We start from the raw sequence: 18,927 nt of genomic DNA, 5'->3' as shown, positions 1-18,927 counted from the left end.
TTTGGTGGCGACACTTTTACCATTCTTGAGTAATGTCCCTTTATAAACATAAAAATTGCTGAATTTTTCGTTCCCGTTCTCTAACTTTAGTTTGTCTCAACCAAATGTTATAAAACTTATACACAACCGTTCTAGAGTTATGCGTGTTTACAAATAGAAAATTGCTGAATTTTTAGTTTCTGTTCTCTACTTAAGTTAGCCTCAACCAAATGTTATGAGACTTACACACAATGCTTATTACCACAAAACTTAGATCAAGTTCAAATTTGGGTAGCGTCACTTTTACCGTTCTTCAGTTATGTCCCTTTATAACTATATGATATGCAAGCGGGGGCATCATCTATGTCCACATGTGGACACTATCCACATTTATTTTCGTCATGCTTGAAGATTTTGACTTGATATTTTTATGTAGTTTACACCATGACAAGTTATAGATCAAGTTAGAATTTCGTTCCATTACAATGAATTTGTAACCGGTAGGGGACTATGTATTGCCATGCAATACTCACAGAATGCTTGTTTTTTTACCAATGAAAGAGTTAAAGTACCTTGTTAAGAAACAGATTTTGTTTCCATATATTTAGGTTAGGAAATCAATTCAACAGAGTTGAGGATTTTATGACACCAAATTATCATCAGACAAAAACATGTCTAATCAGCGCTAGGTTTCAGTAAATTAAACATAGGACAACTACCGGGAGGCGACTGTTTATCATAAAACAAAGAAGGAATCTATTTCTCCATTGGACTTTAACAATTTTCATTGTTTATGTTCTCTATTTCAACCTGACTCAATCCAGAAAGTACTCTCTAGAGAAGGTACAATAAGAGCCATAATGAATTTTAAGGTGAATGTTTCTTGAATTTCACCTTCTATTATATAGCAGTAAACTTCATCAGTATATGCTCATGTGTAGTAATAATAACAAGAGTAGGGACCAATTTTGAAATCAAATAATTTTTTTTAAAATACTGCAAAACACAAAACTTCTTAAGGGTATAGCATGCATAGTGCCTTATGGTTAGTACAGTTGTGAGTTTGCTAAAGAATTTTGATTTCAAATATATCATTTTAGATGAAAGTTCATGAGAATTCATGCCCAAAGAAGCTTGCAAAGTGTCCATATGCTAGTGCTGGCTGTACATTTGAGGTAAGTGTTTTTGATTCATTCCATGAAAACCTTGAAAATATAAAAAAATAAATATTTTTTTTTTCAATTAAATATTTGCACAGCATATGTTAAAATTTGCTGAAAAATAGAGTTCATCTAGCTATAGACAGAATATTGGTAAAAAAATAATATTTTTTTTCATTTCTTTTTAGCTCACCTGGCCCAAAATGCCAAGTGAGCTTTTCTCATTACTTGGCGTCCGTCGGCTGTCGTCGTCGTTAACTTTTAACATTTTGAACTTCTTATAGAGAAGCCGATCCATCATCCAAGATGGCCGCCAGCGGGGGACTTAGTTTAACATAGGACCCTACGGGAAATACATACAAATGTCTTCTTTTAGAGAACCACTGAATGGAATGAAACCAAACATGGCATGAATGTTCCTTATGAGGTGCTGACCAAGTGTTGTTACTTTGAAGCCGATCCATATTCCAAGATGGCCCCCAGCAGGGGACTTAGTTTAACATAAGACCCTATTGGAAATACATACAAATGTCTTCTTTTAGAGAACCACTGAATGGAATGAAATCAAACATGGCATGAATGTTCCTTTTGAGGTGCTGACCAAGTGTTGTTACTTTGAAGCTGATCCATCATCCAAGATAGTCACTTTGGGGTGGGACTTAGTTTAACATAGGACATCATCCATGATGGCCGCAAGCGGGGGGACTTCCTTTAACTAAGACCCTATGGGAAATACATAAAAATGCTTCTTCTAGAGGTGCACAGAATGGAATGAAACCAAACATGGCATAAATGTTTCTTATGAGGTGCTGTTGAAGTGTTGCTGCTTTGTTGCTGATTTACTGTTCAAGATGGCCACCAGGATTTTTCATTAAATTACAGGGCCAATATTAAACCAAATAAACCAAATTTGGCCTCACTCATTATTAGGTATCTGTTATGATTTTAATCTATTCTTACATAATTTCCAAAACCAAAGTAGAATCAGGTGAGCGACACAGGCTCTTGACAGCCTCTAGTTTCTATTTATTGAGTAACAGAATAATTTGATCATGTTTATATAATATATGTAGTTTTCTGAGACACTTTTTTTTTATGATTGCTGACCTACTGCAGTCATATTTACAGTAAAATTATGAAAGGAATTTATTTTAATGTACTAACTTAACATTTACTTTAAAAAAAAAAGCTGTGTAATATTGTTTGAAAAACAATATTAAGAAAATATGCATAAAATCTGTGTTCATCTTGTTTATTTTCAAAGTTTTCTCTCAGTATTCAGTTAAATGAAGATTGTTTAAACACCTTGTAATATTGAATTTCAGGGAAAAGAAAATGAAATAAAAGAGCATGAAAAAACAGCACTTGTTTATCATCTGTCTTTAAATCAAGATTATGCTAAAAATATGGAACAACAAAACTTCAATATACAGCAAGAGATGCAGGTAATAATATAGAGGTTTGAAAAAGAAGTATTAAAGGTTTATTGCCTTCATACCAAACCAGAATAACAGACTAATGATAGAGCTATCAAAAGTGAAACATATGACTGACAAGAAAACATCAGCAAATTAAGGCAGTAAGCTTGTATTTATTGAGATGATGAATATCTGCATTTCTGAATTTCTTGTTAGTTTCGGGAGTTGGGGATAACTCATTTTCCTGTTTTAATGTTTCAAGGCTGTTTAAATTCTGGTTGGATATGAAGGCTTATAATAGGGATAGACTTTTATGACATGTCCACTTTTATATGATAAACTTGGCTTCTGCTGCATCCAAAAGTGAACTTTAGTCATGAAACCAACAACATTTTGCAATTTTCATTTTCAAAACTAATTATAGAATTACTTATCAATATTCAACATTTATTAAAAAAACTAATCCATGGGCTCCAATCTTTACAGGGGCCTCAGTGGCCGAGTGGTCTAAGTAGTTACTACTGTAATCACTAGCCAGTCAACACTGAGGTTGTGAGTTCGAACCCCGCTCGTGCGGGTGCACTCGACTCCAATCTTAATTGACTAGGATTGTCAGTTTTCCTATCAAAAGTCGGTGGTTTTCTCAGGGCACTCCGGCTTCCTCCACCAATAAAAACTGGCCGCCACGAAATAGCCCAAAAGCGGTGCTTAAAAGTGGCGTTAAAACACCAAAAATCAAATCAAATCAAATCCAATCTTTACACTACAGATAATGTCTTAGTTTACAGGTAGCCAAAACATTATAAGTAGGATGTAAACTAGGCAGGGTATCAGAAAAATGAGGCAGTGTTTAGATCAAATATTCTAAAGTATAAACAAGATATATACAAGAAAGAAATTTCACTTTAATATCAAATGGAAACTAAATGTTAATAATAATAATTGTAGTTCAAGTTAAGTACCTAATTATGCTTAAAACTAATACTCATTGTAAAATGAGGTGTTTTTGGTTTTGCCTTTCATAATTTGAGTGTTAAGTCAGAAACATATATATTTTTCTCTCACTAGATCACAAATCTTTGTTTTGGGGTACTAAATTTTATCTGTTAATATATAATATATGATAACACAAAACCATACAGCTTGCTTTTCCATTTATTCTTTATAAATGTTGTAGTCTATTTAGATGATAATGCCTGAAATAGAAAGATAATAACATAACTTATATAAAGCATAAAATTTTTTTTTTAATACTACATTAATTTCTACATTATTTGATCCTTAGTGGAGAGTTGTCTCATTGGCAATCATACCACATCTTCTTATTTTTATAGTGGCTTCTTGTAAAACAAAAATAAATGTGAGGATATAGAAGGCAATGTTGTAGTCAATGTAAATGATGTTCTGTCCCTTGTCACAATATTGTACACAATTCATCATCTGTCTCTCAAGTCGCAACATTTCTTTGCATCAGACTTACAAAAGGGAGACATTTTCCAGTACATTTTGAAGTTGTGTGAGCCCTTGTTTTACATAATTAACCGGTGATATTTTAGTTGACTGTAGTCAGATACATAAAGTACATCTTTTCCCTTCCTTACAGCAGGTTTTAACTGCTGGTAACTACTTCATTGTAAATATTCTATAAATGTCACATGTATTCATTTTATGTATTTATTAGATTAAACATTTTTCTTTACAAATAGTGTAAAATTTTCTCTTGATTGCTAACAATACAAAGTTATTGTATATATCCAATCCCTGTTTTGCATCTAAACTTGTAATTTTTCACTGGTTTACTCTGAATTTACTGTTACATGTATTATATTTATCCAGTCCATTTTGCACTTAAACTTTATCTTGAGCACTTATTTTAGAAAGTCTCTTTTTAAAAGCCTGCTCCGCTGTTGTCCTAATTTCACAATATCAGAGGAGAAAGAAAAAATTAGGAATATCTAGACATTTTCTTATCAATAGGGCTGAAAAGAAATGTATGCCTAACTATCAGATCCAATTTTCCATTCATGTTTCACTCGGTTGAAATCATTTGACAAATTTCCTAAGTTTAACACAAAATAAAGAAGATTAATACATAGACAGTAGAAACATAAGCTCGAAATTGACAACCTTAGTATACTAGGGTACCAATTTATAGTCATCCTGACTGTCAGGGAAGTGTTGGATTTTCTTCTTTAGATGTGCAAAATGTAGAAACATGCTGACATTTTTTTGTTACAACAAGAAAGGTTTTTTTAAACATAACTTTTGATTGGGTGATTAAAATATCTATATTTTAAATTAAGTGACAATTGATGAAACACCATGTTTAATTGTTTCTCCCTATTAAACCAGTATGAACATAATAGACATGATAGATAAGAGAATGCAGTTGTCCCCTGTCACCAAACTTTCAAGAAATTCAAAATTTCAGCTTTCATTTTGTCTTTTACAGGAAATAAACAAACACAAATAAGCATTTTTTATTATACTTTGTTTGTGGTAAAAAAGAACCAGATGATTTGTTTTATATGAGCTTAAAGCCTTATGGCATTTTATGAATTTGAACTGTGTTAAGATGGATGGCCTGAAAGATATTGCAAACATTTATGTTGTACTGTGAAAAAAATGATTCATTGTTCATCATTAGATTCATTATAATTATTGTTTTCATATACAGTGTTGAATGTTTATTAATTTCTTAGAATTTTAACTTCAGCAAAATGCGTTCAAGTGAGAAATTACTAGTGGAGAAGTGCACATTTCTTGAGAATTTTATTTTAATGTACTAATGAAATGATAATTTCATAAAAAAAAATAGTGATGCATATTAATGGTTGGAGAGGCTACAAATTTCAGCATGAAGCAAATATTGCAGATTTCTCTAGCTGTATAAAGAAAGATACCAAAATCAGATAGTGAATCTAAGGAAAACAATATTTATTTGTGCATCAAGTTAGATAATCAAAAAGTATAATCAACACAGAAAAGTTAAAACGAAGAAGATTCTCATAATTGCTACTCTGGTTTTAGAATACCTGGAACGCATCATGTTTGGCAAAATCAGAAATAGATATCCAACTGTCATTGCCCTTTTCTAGATCACTATATTTTAATATGGAATACAGATTATCAATGGAGAATTGAGACCTCTTCAAAATGGAAGTCAGGCAAGTGGCAGTGTCATTCAAGCCAGCAAAAAAAGGAAGAAAATAACTCATAAATGTTAAATTGAATTTTTCTAACACAAATCTTAGCAATGGTATCGACTGAGAAATATTGGCTACTAAAAGCTTTCAATTTTGGAATAAACTGTATCTTTTATCTGCAGAACATAACAATGAATTGCCTAAGGTTGATGGAACATGCATGAATCACTATCTAAAAGCTTCTAAACTCCAAAAGATGATATGAAGATTGTTTCTGTGAATAAAGAACAATAGCAACTACACAGAATAAATATTTTGCTGCAAAGCAGCACTAAGAAATAGAAATAGAACATGTAGAAAGAGAAAAAAATGAATGGATGGTTATGAAAAGAACAAGCCTACTTCATTTAGAACAAGACCCACTCAGTTAGTATTAATCAACAGTAGGAATAAAGAGAAGGAATTCAGTTTCCAGAGATGAATGCATCATTAACAATTAAGTTGAGAAATAAACATTAAGTTAAAAGGGAATTTGTTATGATGAAAAAAAGGTTTGAAACAACCATAAAATTAAATGGAAATAACTTCACCACAAAACTTTTACACAAAGAATAAAAAGAGGGAAGGAAGCCAATTATTATGCAATGAACTAATATGGAATTTGAAATTGTAGCAGAAATAGAAATGGCACAAAAAAGAAAAGGAGGAAGGAAGTCAACTAATATTCAATGAAATTTTAGCAGAAATAGAAATGGCACAAAGAAGAAAAGGAGGAAGGAAGTCAACTAATATTCAATGAAATTTTAGCAGAAATAGAAATGGCACAAAGAAGAAAAGGAGGAAGGAAGTCAACTAATATTCAATGAAATTGTAGGCAGTAGCAATAATAGAAATGGCACAAAGAAGAAAAGGAGAAGGAAGACAACTAATATTCAATGAAATTGTAGCAGAAATAGAAATGGCACAAAGAAGAAAAGGAGGAAAGAAGTCAACTAATATTCATTGAAATTGTAGCAGAAATAGAAATGGCACAAAGAAGAAAAGAGGAAGGAAGTCAACTAATATTCAATGAAATTGTAGCAGAAATAGAAATGGCACAAAGAAGAAAAGGAGGAAAGAAGTCAACTAATATTCAATGAAATTGTAGCAGAAATAGAAATGGCACAAAGAAGAAAAGAGGAAGGAAGTCAACTAATATTCAATGAAATTGTAGCAGAAATAGAAATGGCACAAAGAGGAAAAGGAGGAATGAAGTCAACTAATATTCAATGAAATTGTAGGCAGTAGCAGTAATAGAAATGGCACAAAGAAGAAAAGGAGGAAGGAAGTCAACTAATATTCAATGAAATTGTAGGCAGTAGCAGAAATAGAAATGGCACAAAGGTTGAAAAGAATAATGACGAATCATTAATCTTATCTGTGCTTGCCGATTTTTAAGTTTGCTTAGTCATGATTTGCTTCCAGATTTCATTATATATTTGGTCCTGAGACTGAGTTCTACTTAAATGTAGAGGTTTGCCAAGTTCAAACACTTCAATGGATATTTGTACAGTAGGTTTAATATACTATTATACAACAACAGTGTTCTCCTTATTGTATTCACTATCAGATATCCTATCAGGTTTTATCGTATAATTTGGTTAACCCTATTCTTATAGATTTCAGGAACAAGATGGTTTCTGGCACTATCCCAGGATATTATTTGAAATTTCTGAGGAGAACACATTTACATACATGACATTGTGTGCAATTGTCATAGTTATAAGAGAAATGCATTAAAAAATAAATTTTCATTGTCATTCAAAAAGGGACCAAAATGGATTTTGATTATGGTGTGTTGTGTTTCTGTTTGCACTCAGTATATATGGAATTTGGTAAATTATTAGATTAAGAAGTTTGGGCTTTCTGTAATGTCACTGTTTTAAATCTTTGTTGAAAAGTAGCATATACTTGTAGAGTGTATGAAGGCAGGATTTTTATATCTACAAATTAAACACTTATCTTTCAGTATATGCAAGCATTAAAACTATGGCTTAAAAGTGATCATCTTTTTTATTGCATACATTGTAATCCTTACCCATACATTAAGTATTGCTTATTCATTTATGTGTTTCATTCTCATTGAGGTGTTTCATTCTTATACTTATCAAAATGATGGCCATCCATAACAGAGGAGTGGTATTTTTTTTGTATAGTAAAATGATTGGTTTAAATTATATATATGATATGTATACAAGTATGGATAAATGATGGAAGTAACATAAAACCACAGTAAATTAAAATTCTGATTTTTTTTCCCATCTTTTTTAGAAATGCATGGTGGCATAAGAAGATATACAATGTTCTATTTGTCAAGAAAATCGATTTGAAAAAAAGAAATACTTATTTTTGATTTATTAACTTTCAGTGATTCAACTTATAACCTTGTCAGTTAGATAATTTCAAATCCGTTTTTTTATGACAAGCCATGTTGGCAATGCCTGAGTTGGTTTGAAAAAAAGAATTGTATTTTTCAAATATGGGTAAAACTTGGAAACATGTGTAAAAGGTTGTTTTTAAGACAATAGATTTGTACAATTGTTAATCATTTCTTTTGTAAATACAATTTTATAATACAAATTAAAGCATAGGTTTTCATGATAAATGTTTTTACACTATTTTAACATATTGACTTTGAGTAAAAAATTAATGGTAAATCACCTGAAACATTATGGTACATGTACATCTTTCAGTTATGACTTTAATCAAATGTTGTGCAAGACGGGGATGAAACAGCTGCAGTTCATTGAATGTTGTATTCTACTTTATTTTATTTTTTTCATTGCCTACTTTAGCAAAATGGTTAGTATGTAAAGTATAAAATAGACATAATCCTATTTTCTTTGATATGTTTACAGATTCTTAAAGACCAGAAAGTACATATGGAAGAAGAAATAATAGCCACCAGAAATGATTATAGAACTTTGGTACAACATTATGAAGGTTTGAAAAAGGAATATGTAGATTTTCAGGTAAGAATCAAATGAAAAAGCAGCAAAATATATTTCTTAGATACTTGGATATAAATAACAGGGATAAATATTCGTAACTAGGTTATTTCAAATTACAAATGTGTGTTGTTTTCTGCTGTTTATTATTGTGTCATATGTGTAATATATGTTTTTGATTGCTATAGCATGTTTATGCTTTTTGCAAATAAACTCATTCATTCAAATATTGCAACCTGACCATTTGAGACTTTGACCCATTTTTATACGACCGCAAAAAAATTTTGTGGTCGTATATTGGTATGACGTTGGCGTCGTCGTCGTCGTCGTCGTCGTCGTCGTCCAGCGTCGTCGTCCGAATACATATTGGTTTTCGCACTCTAACTTTAGTTTAAGTGAATCGATCTTTTTGAAATTTGACCATAAGGTTAAATACCACAAAAGGAAGGTTGGGATTGATTTTGGGGGTTATGGTACCAACAGTTAAGGAATTAGGGGCCAAAAAGGGGCTAAAAATGAGCATTTTCTAGTTTCCAGACAATAACTGTGGAACGGTGTATGGATCTCTCTGAAATTATACTACAAGTTTCCATACCACAAAGGGATGGTTAGGATTTGCTTTGGGGGGTTATGGCTCAAACCGTTTAGGAATTAGGGGCAAAAAAGGGGGAAAAACAAGGTTGTCCTGGTTAATGGACAAATACTTTAGTACAAAACATAATTTAAAGCAGTGTAAGGGAGATAAATCAAATACATCATTGAAATTATCTCCCTTACACTGCTTTTAAATTATGTATAAAGTAATGGTTAATGAACAATAAAGATAATCTAAAACAGTGTAAGGGAGGTAATCCAAATACAACGTTTTGGTTATTTCCCTTACACTGCTTTTAAATTATGTTTAAAAAATGCATATTTATAAAGGAAGACCAGTAAAAATATCTGCAAATGTTTTCATCTTTTTTTTTTACAAAAAAATCCATATGAAAGATTTGACACTATATTTTTATTAATTCTATTATAAAATAGATTAAGTTAGCACTATGGTAAATTTAAATGGGTAATTATGGTTGCCAACTCCATTGGAAATTTGAATTGAGATTATGACCATATCTTGAGGGAAAGAATTTTTTTGGGGGAAAAAGGGGGGGGGGGGGGGGGAATAAAAAGAAATTGTGGGGGGCCAATTTTTTCTCATTTCAGATTTCAGAAATTAAAAAGAATTATTCTTCAAATATTATTTTTTTTTCAAATTTCAAATATTGAAAAATTTCAAGAAGTAATCTTTAATTGCACAGTATGGCGCATTAGATTTGTAAAATCTTTGATCACATTTATTTATTTGTTATGCCGAATCTAACAGTGTATTTAGATTTTTAATTTTGGGTCCAGTTTTCAAATTGGTCTACATTAATGTCCAAAGGGTCCAAAATTAAACTTTGTTTGATTTTAGCAAAAATTGAATATATGAGGTTCTTTGATATGCTGAATCTAAACATGTATTTAGATTTTTGATTTTTGGCCCAGTTTTCAAGTTGGTCCAAATTGGGGTCCAAAATTAAACTTTGTTTGATTTCAACAAAAATTGAATATATGGGGTTCTTTGATATGCTGAATCTAACCATGTATTTAGATTTTTTATTTGTGGACCCCATTATCTAATTGGTTCATATTGAGGTCAAAAGGGTCCAAAATTAAACTTTGTTTGATTTCATCTAAAATTGAATTATTGGGGTTCTTTGATGTTCCAAATCTAACCGTGTATTTAGGTTTTTAATTTTGGGTCCTGTTTTTTAAATTGGTCTACATTGAGGTCCAAAGGGTCCAAAATTAAACTTAGTTTGATTTTAACAAAAATTGAATTCTTGGGGTTCTTTGATTTGCTGAATCTAAACATGTGTTTAGATTTTTGATTATGGGCCCAGTTTTCAAGTTGGTCCAAGATAGGGTCCAGTATTTAAACTTTGTTTGATTTCAACAAAAATTGAATATATGGGGTTCTTTGATATGCTGAATCTAAACATGTATTTAGATTTTTGATTATGGGCCCAGTTTTCAAGTTGGTCCAAATTGGGGTCCAAAATTAAACTTTGTTTGATTTCAACAAAAATTGAATATATGAGGTTCTTTGATATGCTGAATCTAACCATGTATTTAGATTTTTTATTTGTAGGCCCCGCTATCAAATTGGTTCATATTGAGGTCAAAAGGGTCCAAAATTAAACTTTGTTTGATTTCATCGAAAATTGAATTATTGGGGTTCTTTGATATGCCAAATCTAACCGTGTTTTTAGATTTTTAATTTGGGTCCCGTTTTTTAAATTGGTCTTCATTGAGGTCCAAAGGGTCCAAAATTAAACTTAGTTTGATTTTAACAAAAATTGAATTCTTGGGGTTCTTTGATATGCTGAATCTAAACATGTGTTTAGATTTTTGATTATGGGCCCAGTTGTCAAGTTGGTCCAAGTTGGGGTCCAAAATTAAACTTTTTTTGAATTCAACAAAAATTGAATATATGGGGTTCTTTGATATGCTGAATCTAACCATGCATTTAGAATTTTTATTTGTGGGCCCGCCCCCCTATCAAATTTGTTCATATTGAGGTCAAAAGGGTCCAAAATTAAACTTTGTTTGATTTCATCTAAAATTGAATTACTGGGGTTCTTTGATATTCCAAATCTAACCGTGTATTTAGATTTTTAATTTTAAGTCCCGTTTTTTAAATTGGTCTACATTAAGGTCCAAAGGGTCCAAAATTAAACTTAGTTTGATTTTAGCAAAAATTGAATTCTTGGGGTTCTTTGATATGCTGAATCTAAACATGTGTTTAGATTTTTGATTATGGGCCCAGTTTTCAAGTTTGTCCAAGTTGGGGTCCAAAATTAAACTTTGTTTGATTTTAACAAAAATTGAATATATGGGGTTCTTTGATATGCTGAATCTAACCATGTATTTTGATTTTGGACATTGGACCATAATAGGTAAATTAAAAAAATTCAAGTTCTTAGACCACATTCTTTCTGTGTCAGAAACCTATGCTGTGTCAAATATTTAATAACAATCCAAATTCAGAGCTGTATCAAGCTTGAATGTTGTGTCCATACTTGCCCCAACTGTTCAGGGTTCGACCTCTGCGGTCGTATCAAGCTGCGTCCCAGCGAAGCATTTTATTTTATATAATATGTATAGGTCATGGACTTTCAGAAACTATGTTCTAAGATATATTCTTGTGGCAAGCAAATTAGATTTAGAATTATGTAATAGAGTTTTAACATATTCTTATACTTATTTTTGTGGAAATATATCATGATATCAAAGTTCCATTTCATTTCATCTTGTGAGTTTACAGATAGTCATAATACAAAAAATTCCAGAAGTAGCATTTTAGCTTAGTTTAGATAAGAATTATGTATAAATTTATACAATTTTGCAACTATTTATCAATTTTAGATGAGAGTTGTCTCAACTGTAGAAAAAGTGTTTGGGATGGAAGAATTATTAAAAAACGTTCCAAGTAAACATACAACTGACAACCTTGGACGGGAATTAAGATCATTAAAAGACAATCAGGAAGAATTAAATCGAAAACTATCAGACTTTGATAGACAAGGTTTCACAAGTGGAGACACAAGACGTGGAAACACAGATCCTAGTACCACAGGTAATTATTGTTTTTATCAGCAGCATATCGATAAATACATCTGCAATTATTGTGACCTTGTGACATGATAAAACACTATATGAAAAGTACATACAGATCATGCAGTATGTATATAAGAAAGTAGTTGAAATAATATAGTTTCTGATTATTTCTATGATAACATATGTTCTTTTGATTTGATTATTTGTGAACTAGTCTCAATGATTAATGACTTTGATTACTTATACCCAAATGTGGTATTTTGATTATAATGACTGTCATGTATGAACAATTTATTGACGTTATAACTACGGACACAGATATATTATGATATGAGATTATTTGCCTTCCACTTATATTTCTTATTCTTAATGAATATAGAAAATTATCAACTTACTGTATGTCTAGGGAGTACCTATACGAGTACTTGTTTTACATGACTACTACTATACTGTCTTGAAAAGTAGATAATAAAATTATTTACAGTTGTTAGTGTTCTTATGATTTGTATGCAGAGATATTTTAAAATTTAGTAATTTGGTAAATGTTAAAGTATGTATTAATGCGACCTAAATGGTCCAGTGGCCTAGGTAGCTGGTTGCTTGCAGATATTTTGTAAAATATACTTATTTGGTTAATGTTATAGTATGTGTAAATGTGACCTCAGTGGTCCAGTTGTGTAGATAGCTGGTTATATGCAGACTTATTGTAAAATGTAATAAAGTTATTCGGTAAATGTTAAAGTATGTATAATGATCATTATCTGTACATATTGTCCAGTGGTCTGGGTAGTTGATGGAACATTATCTGTACATATGTTCCAGTGGTCTGTGTAGCTTTTACATATTATCCAGTGTTCTAAGTACCGTCCAGTGGTCTAGGTAGCTGATTGACCACTAATTGTAAAATTGGCTGTAACTTATCACCAGTACACTAAATGGTATAAAATAGCTCTGGCTATCTAAACAAGTTCTTCAAATAGGGCAGTGTTACAAAATTTGTACATTTGTAAATAACTTACTAGATGTTGATAGACTGGTTGCCTGTACCAATTACACTGTTCGCCAAATCATTTTGGGACTAAAGAAAAAGGGACTTAAACTATATTAGAACAAACACAGAAAAAGGGACCTAAAACCATATTAGAACAAACACACATACAGAACTAGAAAATAGAGAATTAAACACTATCAAACCAAAAAAAAAAACATATATAAAAATACGAGTCTATAGAAAAAAGGGACTTTATAACATATAAAATGATATAGAAATTAGATGCCCTATTTATTATCACAATAGAAATATTTTAAATGTTCTGTTATTTTCAGATACAGTTTTATTTCAGGAGAATTTCAATGTTTATTTCAATTTGATGATTGTTGAGCTTTAAGAATAATAAAAATTGTTTTGTAACTGTTCTGACAAAAATTTGTAATATTAAAAACATGATAGTTTTGAGTTGCATATAGTCCTATCATTCATTTGTGATCATAAAATATAGGTCAGTATTTCAACAATATCTAATTAATATTCCTTTCTTTTCATTTTACTTTCTTTAACTTGCTTCTATCTTAATTGTTACTTTCGATTTTGTAGAGGCACTTAAAAAACAAATTTCAAATTTGGAGAAACAAGCAGCAATTCAGGACATTCGTTTGGCAGAATTAGATTTAAGGTTTCAAATCTTAGAAACTGCAAGCTATAATGGCATTCTTATTTGGAAAATAATGGATTTCGCTCGTAGAAAAAATGATGCTGTAAGTGGTCGCACATATTCGTTATTTAGTCAACCTTTTTATACCGGACGATTTGGATATAAGATGTGTGGAAGAGTATATTTGAATGGTGATGGAATGGGAAAAGGAACACATTTATCACTTTTCTTTGTTGTTATGAAGGGAGAGCATGATGCACTTATGCCTTGGCCTTTTCAACAAAACATTCAAATGGGACTGTTAGATCAGCAAGACGGTTCACAACCAGTATCCGATAGCTTTAGGCCAGACACTTCCAGCTCTAGTTTCCAGCGACCAACAACAGACATGAATACTGCAGTAGGATGCCCAATGTTTGTTTCTCATGCAAAATTAGAAACAAGAAAATACCTGAGAGATGATACAATATTTTTGAAAATTGCTGTTGATACATCAGGTCTGCCACATCATTAGCAACTCATTATGGGGGAGGGTGTCAAGTCTTGCCACATCTTCCTATCCAGTTTGTATGGACTAAAAACATTCATACAAACTTGACAGGATAATGTAGCAGGCTTGTTTCTGTCTTTCTAGGGGGTGGATTATTTGGACAGCTTTTACAGGAAACATAAGAAAACAAATAAAAATCTGAAGTTATATTTTTTATTAAATTCAATCAAATTTGAATGTATATTGCTTAAATAAGATTTTTTTTTAATAACATAGTAAAAGTTTGCAGTATAAAGAAAATATTTCTATCAAAAACTTTATTTCAGTACCTCATTTTTAATTTTTTCAAATTACTAGTAAGAAAGAGTTGACTTTGAATACCACTTAGAATTATCTCCCATACATCAGTGCTCAGAAGTTTAATGAAAAAAAATCTTAAAGTGTTTTTATTTATATATTATTTGAATTTTGCCTATTTTTCAAGTTTTTTTAAGTGAAAAATGTTTTCAGAAACAGAAGCTTTTCCATTGCAATTTACTGAGCTAGTGATATTTATCCACAGGAAATAGTAAATGAATCTTCAAATTTTTTTCAGAAAGTATTCACAATAAATCAAAGTTGAATTTTATAATAATAGAGCTTTTTCATCTCAAAATTTTACTGAGAAGTAAATTGTTTCAAATTAATTATGGTATGTTACAAGAAAAGGTCACCTGCCTTAAACTGACTACAAACGTTGTTGCAATGGTGGAAATCTTTTTTTCCAATTTCTCAGTTTAAAGGAAGGAATCATAAACCAAGCTTGGAAATATGTGGCCCATTTGAAAAGTCAAACCTTTCTGAATTAGCATATTAATAAGCAAGAGAATAGATAAACAGAAGATCATCAGACATTCCGTTTAATGGCTTCAATTGAAACACTAGTTTTGAAATAAGAATAAAATTTTACAATTTATTTCTCATTTAATCTAGTTTAGTTGAAGTTTGAAATTTATATAAGAAATGATCTTTTCATAGCTTAGATTCCTTGTCCGTGTTTGGCTTTACTTTTGGCCCTTTTTGGTTTTATCAGCTCTTCAACATTTGTATTAAGTTTTGGACTTTTAAAATGGCCTTCAGTATCACTGAAAAGACATTTATTGTTGAAATTTGCATCTAGTGCAATAAAATTGGTACTGATAAAGTTATTACATATTTTGTCTAAAACTTAATAAAATGATTTTCATTATTTAACCGGCTAAATTCTTTTCTCTCAACTTTATATGAGCAAAATCAGATTGAGATGAGCTTTTATCTTTTTTGTTATTATAGTTTATAAATCTGCTTCAAAAAAGGTAAATTGATTGATTTGAATCAGTACTGCTAAAAAACTGTTTTGATGCATAACATAATGAAATACTCATGTGTTACTTAAATATTAATTGCTTATTAAAGGCAAAAATATACCATCATGCAATTCTTTAGTTTCCATGTAAATGCTGTCCCTCTGAAATTTCAAGAAAAATTTAAAACTACAAATGCATTTGAACTTCTTTGTTTTTTTCTTTCGTAATTTAGTCCTAGAATGGGTTTGGTTTTTAAAATTAAAGAGAAATCTCGATATTAAACTATGATCAACTGAATCCTTGTGGAACAGTTATTCTCAGTTTCTAAAAAACTCAGTTTAAACTTATTTCTATAGTTTTCCTATCTTTGATAGAGAATTTAGAATTTTTCAGAAAAAGACATATTTCAATGGATGTAAGTTGACAAAAAAAATATACATATGTATTTGTCAAATTTTATAAGTATGTTGTTACATTTCCTTGGTAAAAACAATCTTCAGAATAGAAATTGGAACACATAACTTTCTTTTTGTGAATAATCATACAGACTTGTGATGGGTTGATGTGGCAGACTTTAAACTACGAATTATCTTGAAAGATCTCAAATGAGACTTCAATTTGTTGTAATAGTTATGTTTGTTCTTCAAGTATGAACATGCATAACAACTATCTTGGTAACAAGGAAATACATTTTGCAAGAAATATTGGATTTAGTGACTTATGATTTTGACGAATACTATACTTGTGTTTCTACATGGCATTAAACCTGTGAACTTGAATTAAAATCTAGGAGATGTCATGATTATTTATCCTGAATGACAAGAATGAGTGTTATTAGATGTTGATCCTGTGAGAAATTTGCAACTATTCTAAATATTTTAATGAGTGTAAATATACGCATAATTGTTGTTAAAATCCAAAAAGAAAGAGATCGCTGTGCGTGCTGCTGTGTAGTTGAGATATAAAGTTTAACAACATAATTATTATAAATGCATGAGCTTTTATGAAGTAATGAATGTGAAAAGAAAAGAAAATGTAATACTGTTTAAAAGGTTAGTTGTAAATACAACTGATGAATACTAAACTTGTATCTGTATATATGCAGCACTTCCTGGTATTCAACGATTGATAAAAGACAAAGTCTGGTGGTATAAATTTGTTCAAACTATTATATGATCTCGATGTGATTTCTGAACAATGCAAGTTTTTCAATTGATGTTATTGTTCATATGTCAAAAAACAAGGGCAATTGAATGGGGTTCATGTTTCCTGGAGTAGATATTTATGGAAGAAGTTATCAGTATTATATACATCTTATTAACTTCATGTCAAATGCATTTTATCATGTCTATATTATATTGTTTTCAATACATTTATTTATGCTGCAGATAGAACACTTCCTGTTGTCTTTATCTACTAGATATAGTAACAAAGGGATATTTCATGCAATGTTGATTTCATGACATGTCACTTTTCATCACAATCGTGGGTATGTTTAGGGATGGAAAATAAGTTTAATTTTTGTGTTAGCTTTCTCCTAAATATGTTTGTAGCAATTTTTATCTGCAGTATAAAAACAATATTAGGTCAATGTCAGAAAAATATCAACTTTTTTGTATTTGGCATGAAACTTAAACGGCTTGGTTAACCTTGCCCTTCCCCAGTTTCTAAGCCTCATACTAAAAAGTTGATATTTTCTAACATTGACCTTATATTGTATATTTTTAGTTTTCATCATAGCCAGAAATAAACATTGCTTGATATTGCAAATTATAGCCTATAACAAAAATCATAGATTGTACATACTTTTCTGTTCCTTAGAATTTGAAATGTTCTTTTTTTTCAATATAATTATAAATAATTTGCTTTTTTTAATCTTCTAGTTTTATTTTCATATAGTCTTGCACATCCCAAACTGTTATATCATCTTAAAAATAGAACCAGTAATACTGTTTATAACAAATGTTTCACCATAAACAATTGAGGAATATCACTGAATGAAAATGTGTTTGAGCTTTTGATTTTGCCATTTGTTAAGGGACTTTCTGTTTTGAATTTTCCTTGGAGTTCGGAATTTTTGTTATTTTACTTTTTGATACCTAATGGCAAAGGCATGGAAAAAATAATCAAATGCCAGCAAGTATATAAGTCATATTTAACTGCTGTTTTATATATATACTATGTTTCTTCTATTCATATTGGTTCATAAAAAAGAAGGGTCCTAAGTTGCGAAGTGGTTTAAGTAGTTTATCTTCAATGATCATTAATGAGGCTTGTTTAGGGGGATATCAATATCCCATATCCCATTAAGTTTTTGTCCCAATATCCAATATCCCTATAATTTTTACCCCTAATATCCCAATAAATATTTTTTACAAATATCCTGTATCCCTAAAACTATTTTGAAATATCCCAAAAAATCATTAATTAATTCCCAAACCCATTTTTGTATACATCATTCGTAAATACATGTTGTATGCGTTGTAGTAAGGATGTGGGCTTTTTCACAGTTAAATTAGAAAAGTTAATTATTTATTTGACATATAAACAAGAGGCACAACTCTGTCTTTATCGCTCACCTGATGAAAAAAAAAATCGCCAGTTTTCTAATGAGGACTTTGATATGCACATAATTTAGTTACTCTTTCTGTTGCTGATCATTATTGCAATTTACATGCTTAACCTAGCTCCTATATATAGGTTTTTAGAAATCAAAAAAGCCAAAACTTCAAAAACAGTTAAAATCAACATTTCAGGGGGAATACTTCTAAAACTTGTTGCCAAAAATATCATAGTAAATAGGTCTTGTTATGCTGATAATTATTTTTTTTTTATTTACACTTTTAATCTAGCTCATATAGTTTTCATGATAACAGCCAACAACTGCTAAAAATTATAAAAATAGACATTTCAGGGACAATAACTCAAAAACAAGTGGTTAGATTTTTCGAAAATTTTCAGGGTGGATACATGTCATCATGTTGATAATTTTCCCAAATTAAACTTTTAATCTAGCTCCTATATTTGAAAAATAAAATGGCAGGGATATGTCAAACAAGGGCAATAACTCCTTTGAGAGCTCGATTGGCAATTTCGGTCATGATAACTTATTTGTAGGTCTTATTTTA

General features: G+C 30.5%; 1 protein-coding gene across 2 annotated transcripts in view; it reads left to right on the top strand.

Moving 5' to 3' along the window:
- Positions 1-17,669, top strand: part of LOC127698471 (TNF receptor-associated factor 3-like) — a 43,348-nt gene extending 25,679 nt beyond the window's left edge. For both annotated transcript variants that reach the window (XM_052201950.1, XM_052201951.1), the window contains 5 exons: positions 1,080-1,154; positions 2,465-2,584; positions 8,601-8,714; positions 12,141-12,351; positions 13,927-17,669. In XM_052201950.1, coding sequence (XP_052057910.1) covers positions 1,080-1,154; positions 2,465-2,584; positions 8,601-8,714; positions 12,141-12,351; positions 13,927-14,498 — 1,092 coding nt within the window. In that variant the 3' untranslated portion in view covers positions 14,499-17,669. The remainder of the gene's footprint in view (positions 1-1,079; positions 1,155-2,464; positions 2,585-8,600; positions 8,715-12,140; positions 12,352-13,926) is intronic.
- Positions 17,670-18,927: the final 1,258 nt, after the last annotated feature.

Source organism: Mytilus californianus, unplaced genomic scaffold, assembly GCF_021869535.1.
Source record: "Mytilus californianus isolate M0D057914Y unplaced genomic scaffold, xbMytCali1.0.p SCAF_4, whole genome shotgun sequence".
NCBI lineage: Eukaryota > Metazoa > Mollusca > Bivalvia > Mytilida > Mytilidae > Mytilus > Mytilus californianus.
Note: the sequence above shows the minus strand (reverse complement) of the source record. Positions and strands in the feature narration are given on the sequence as shown.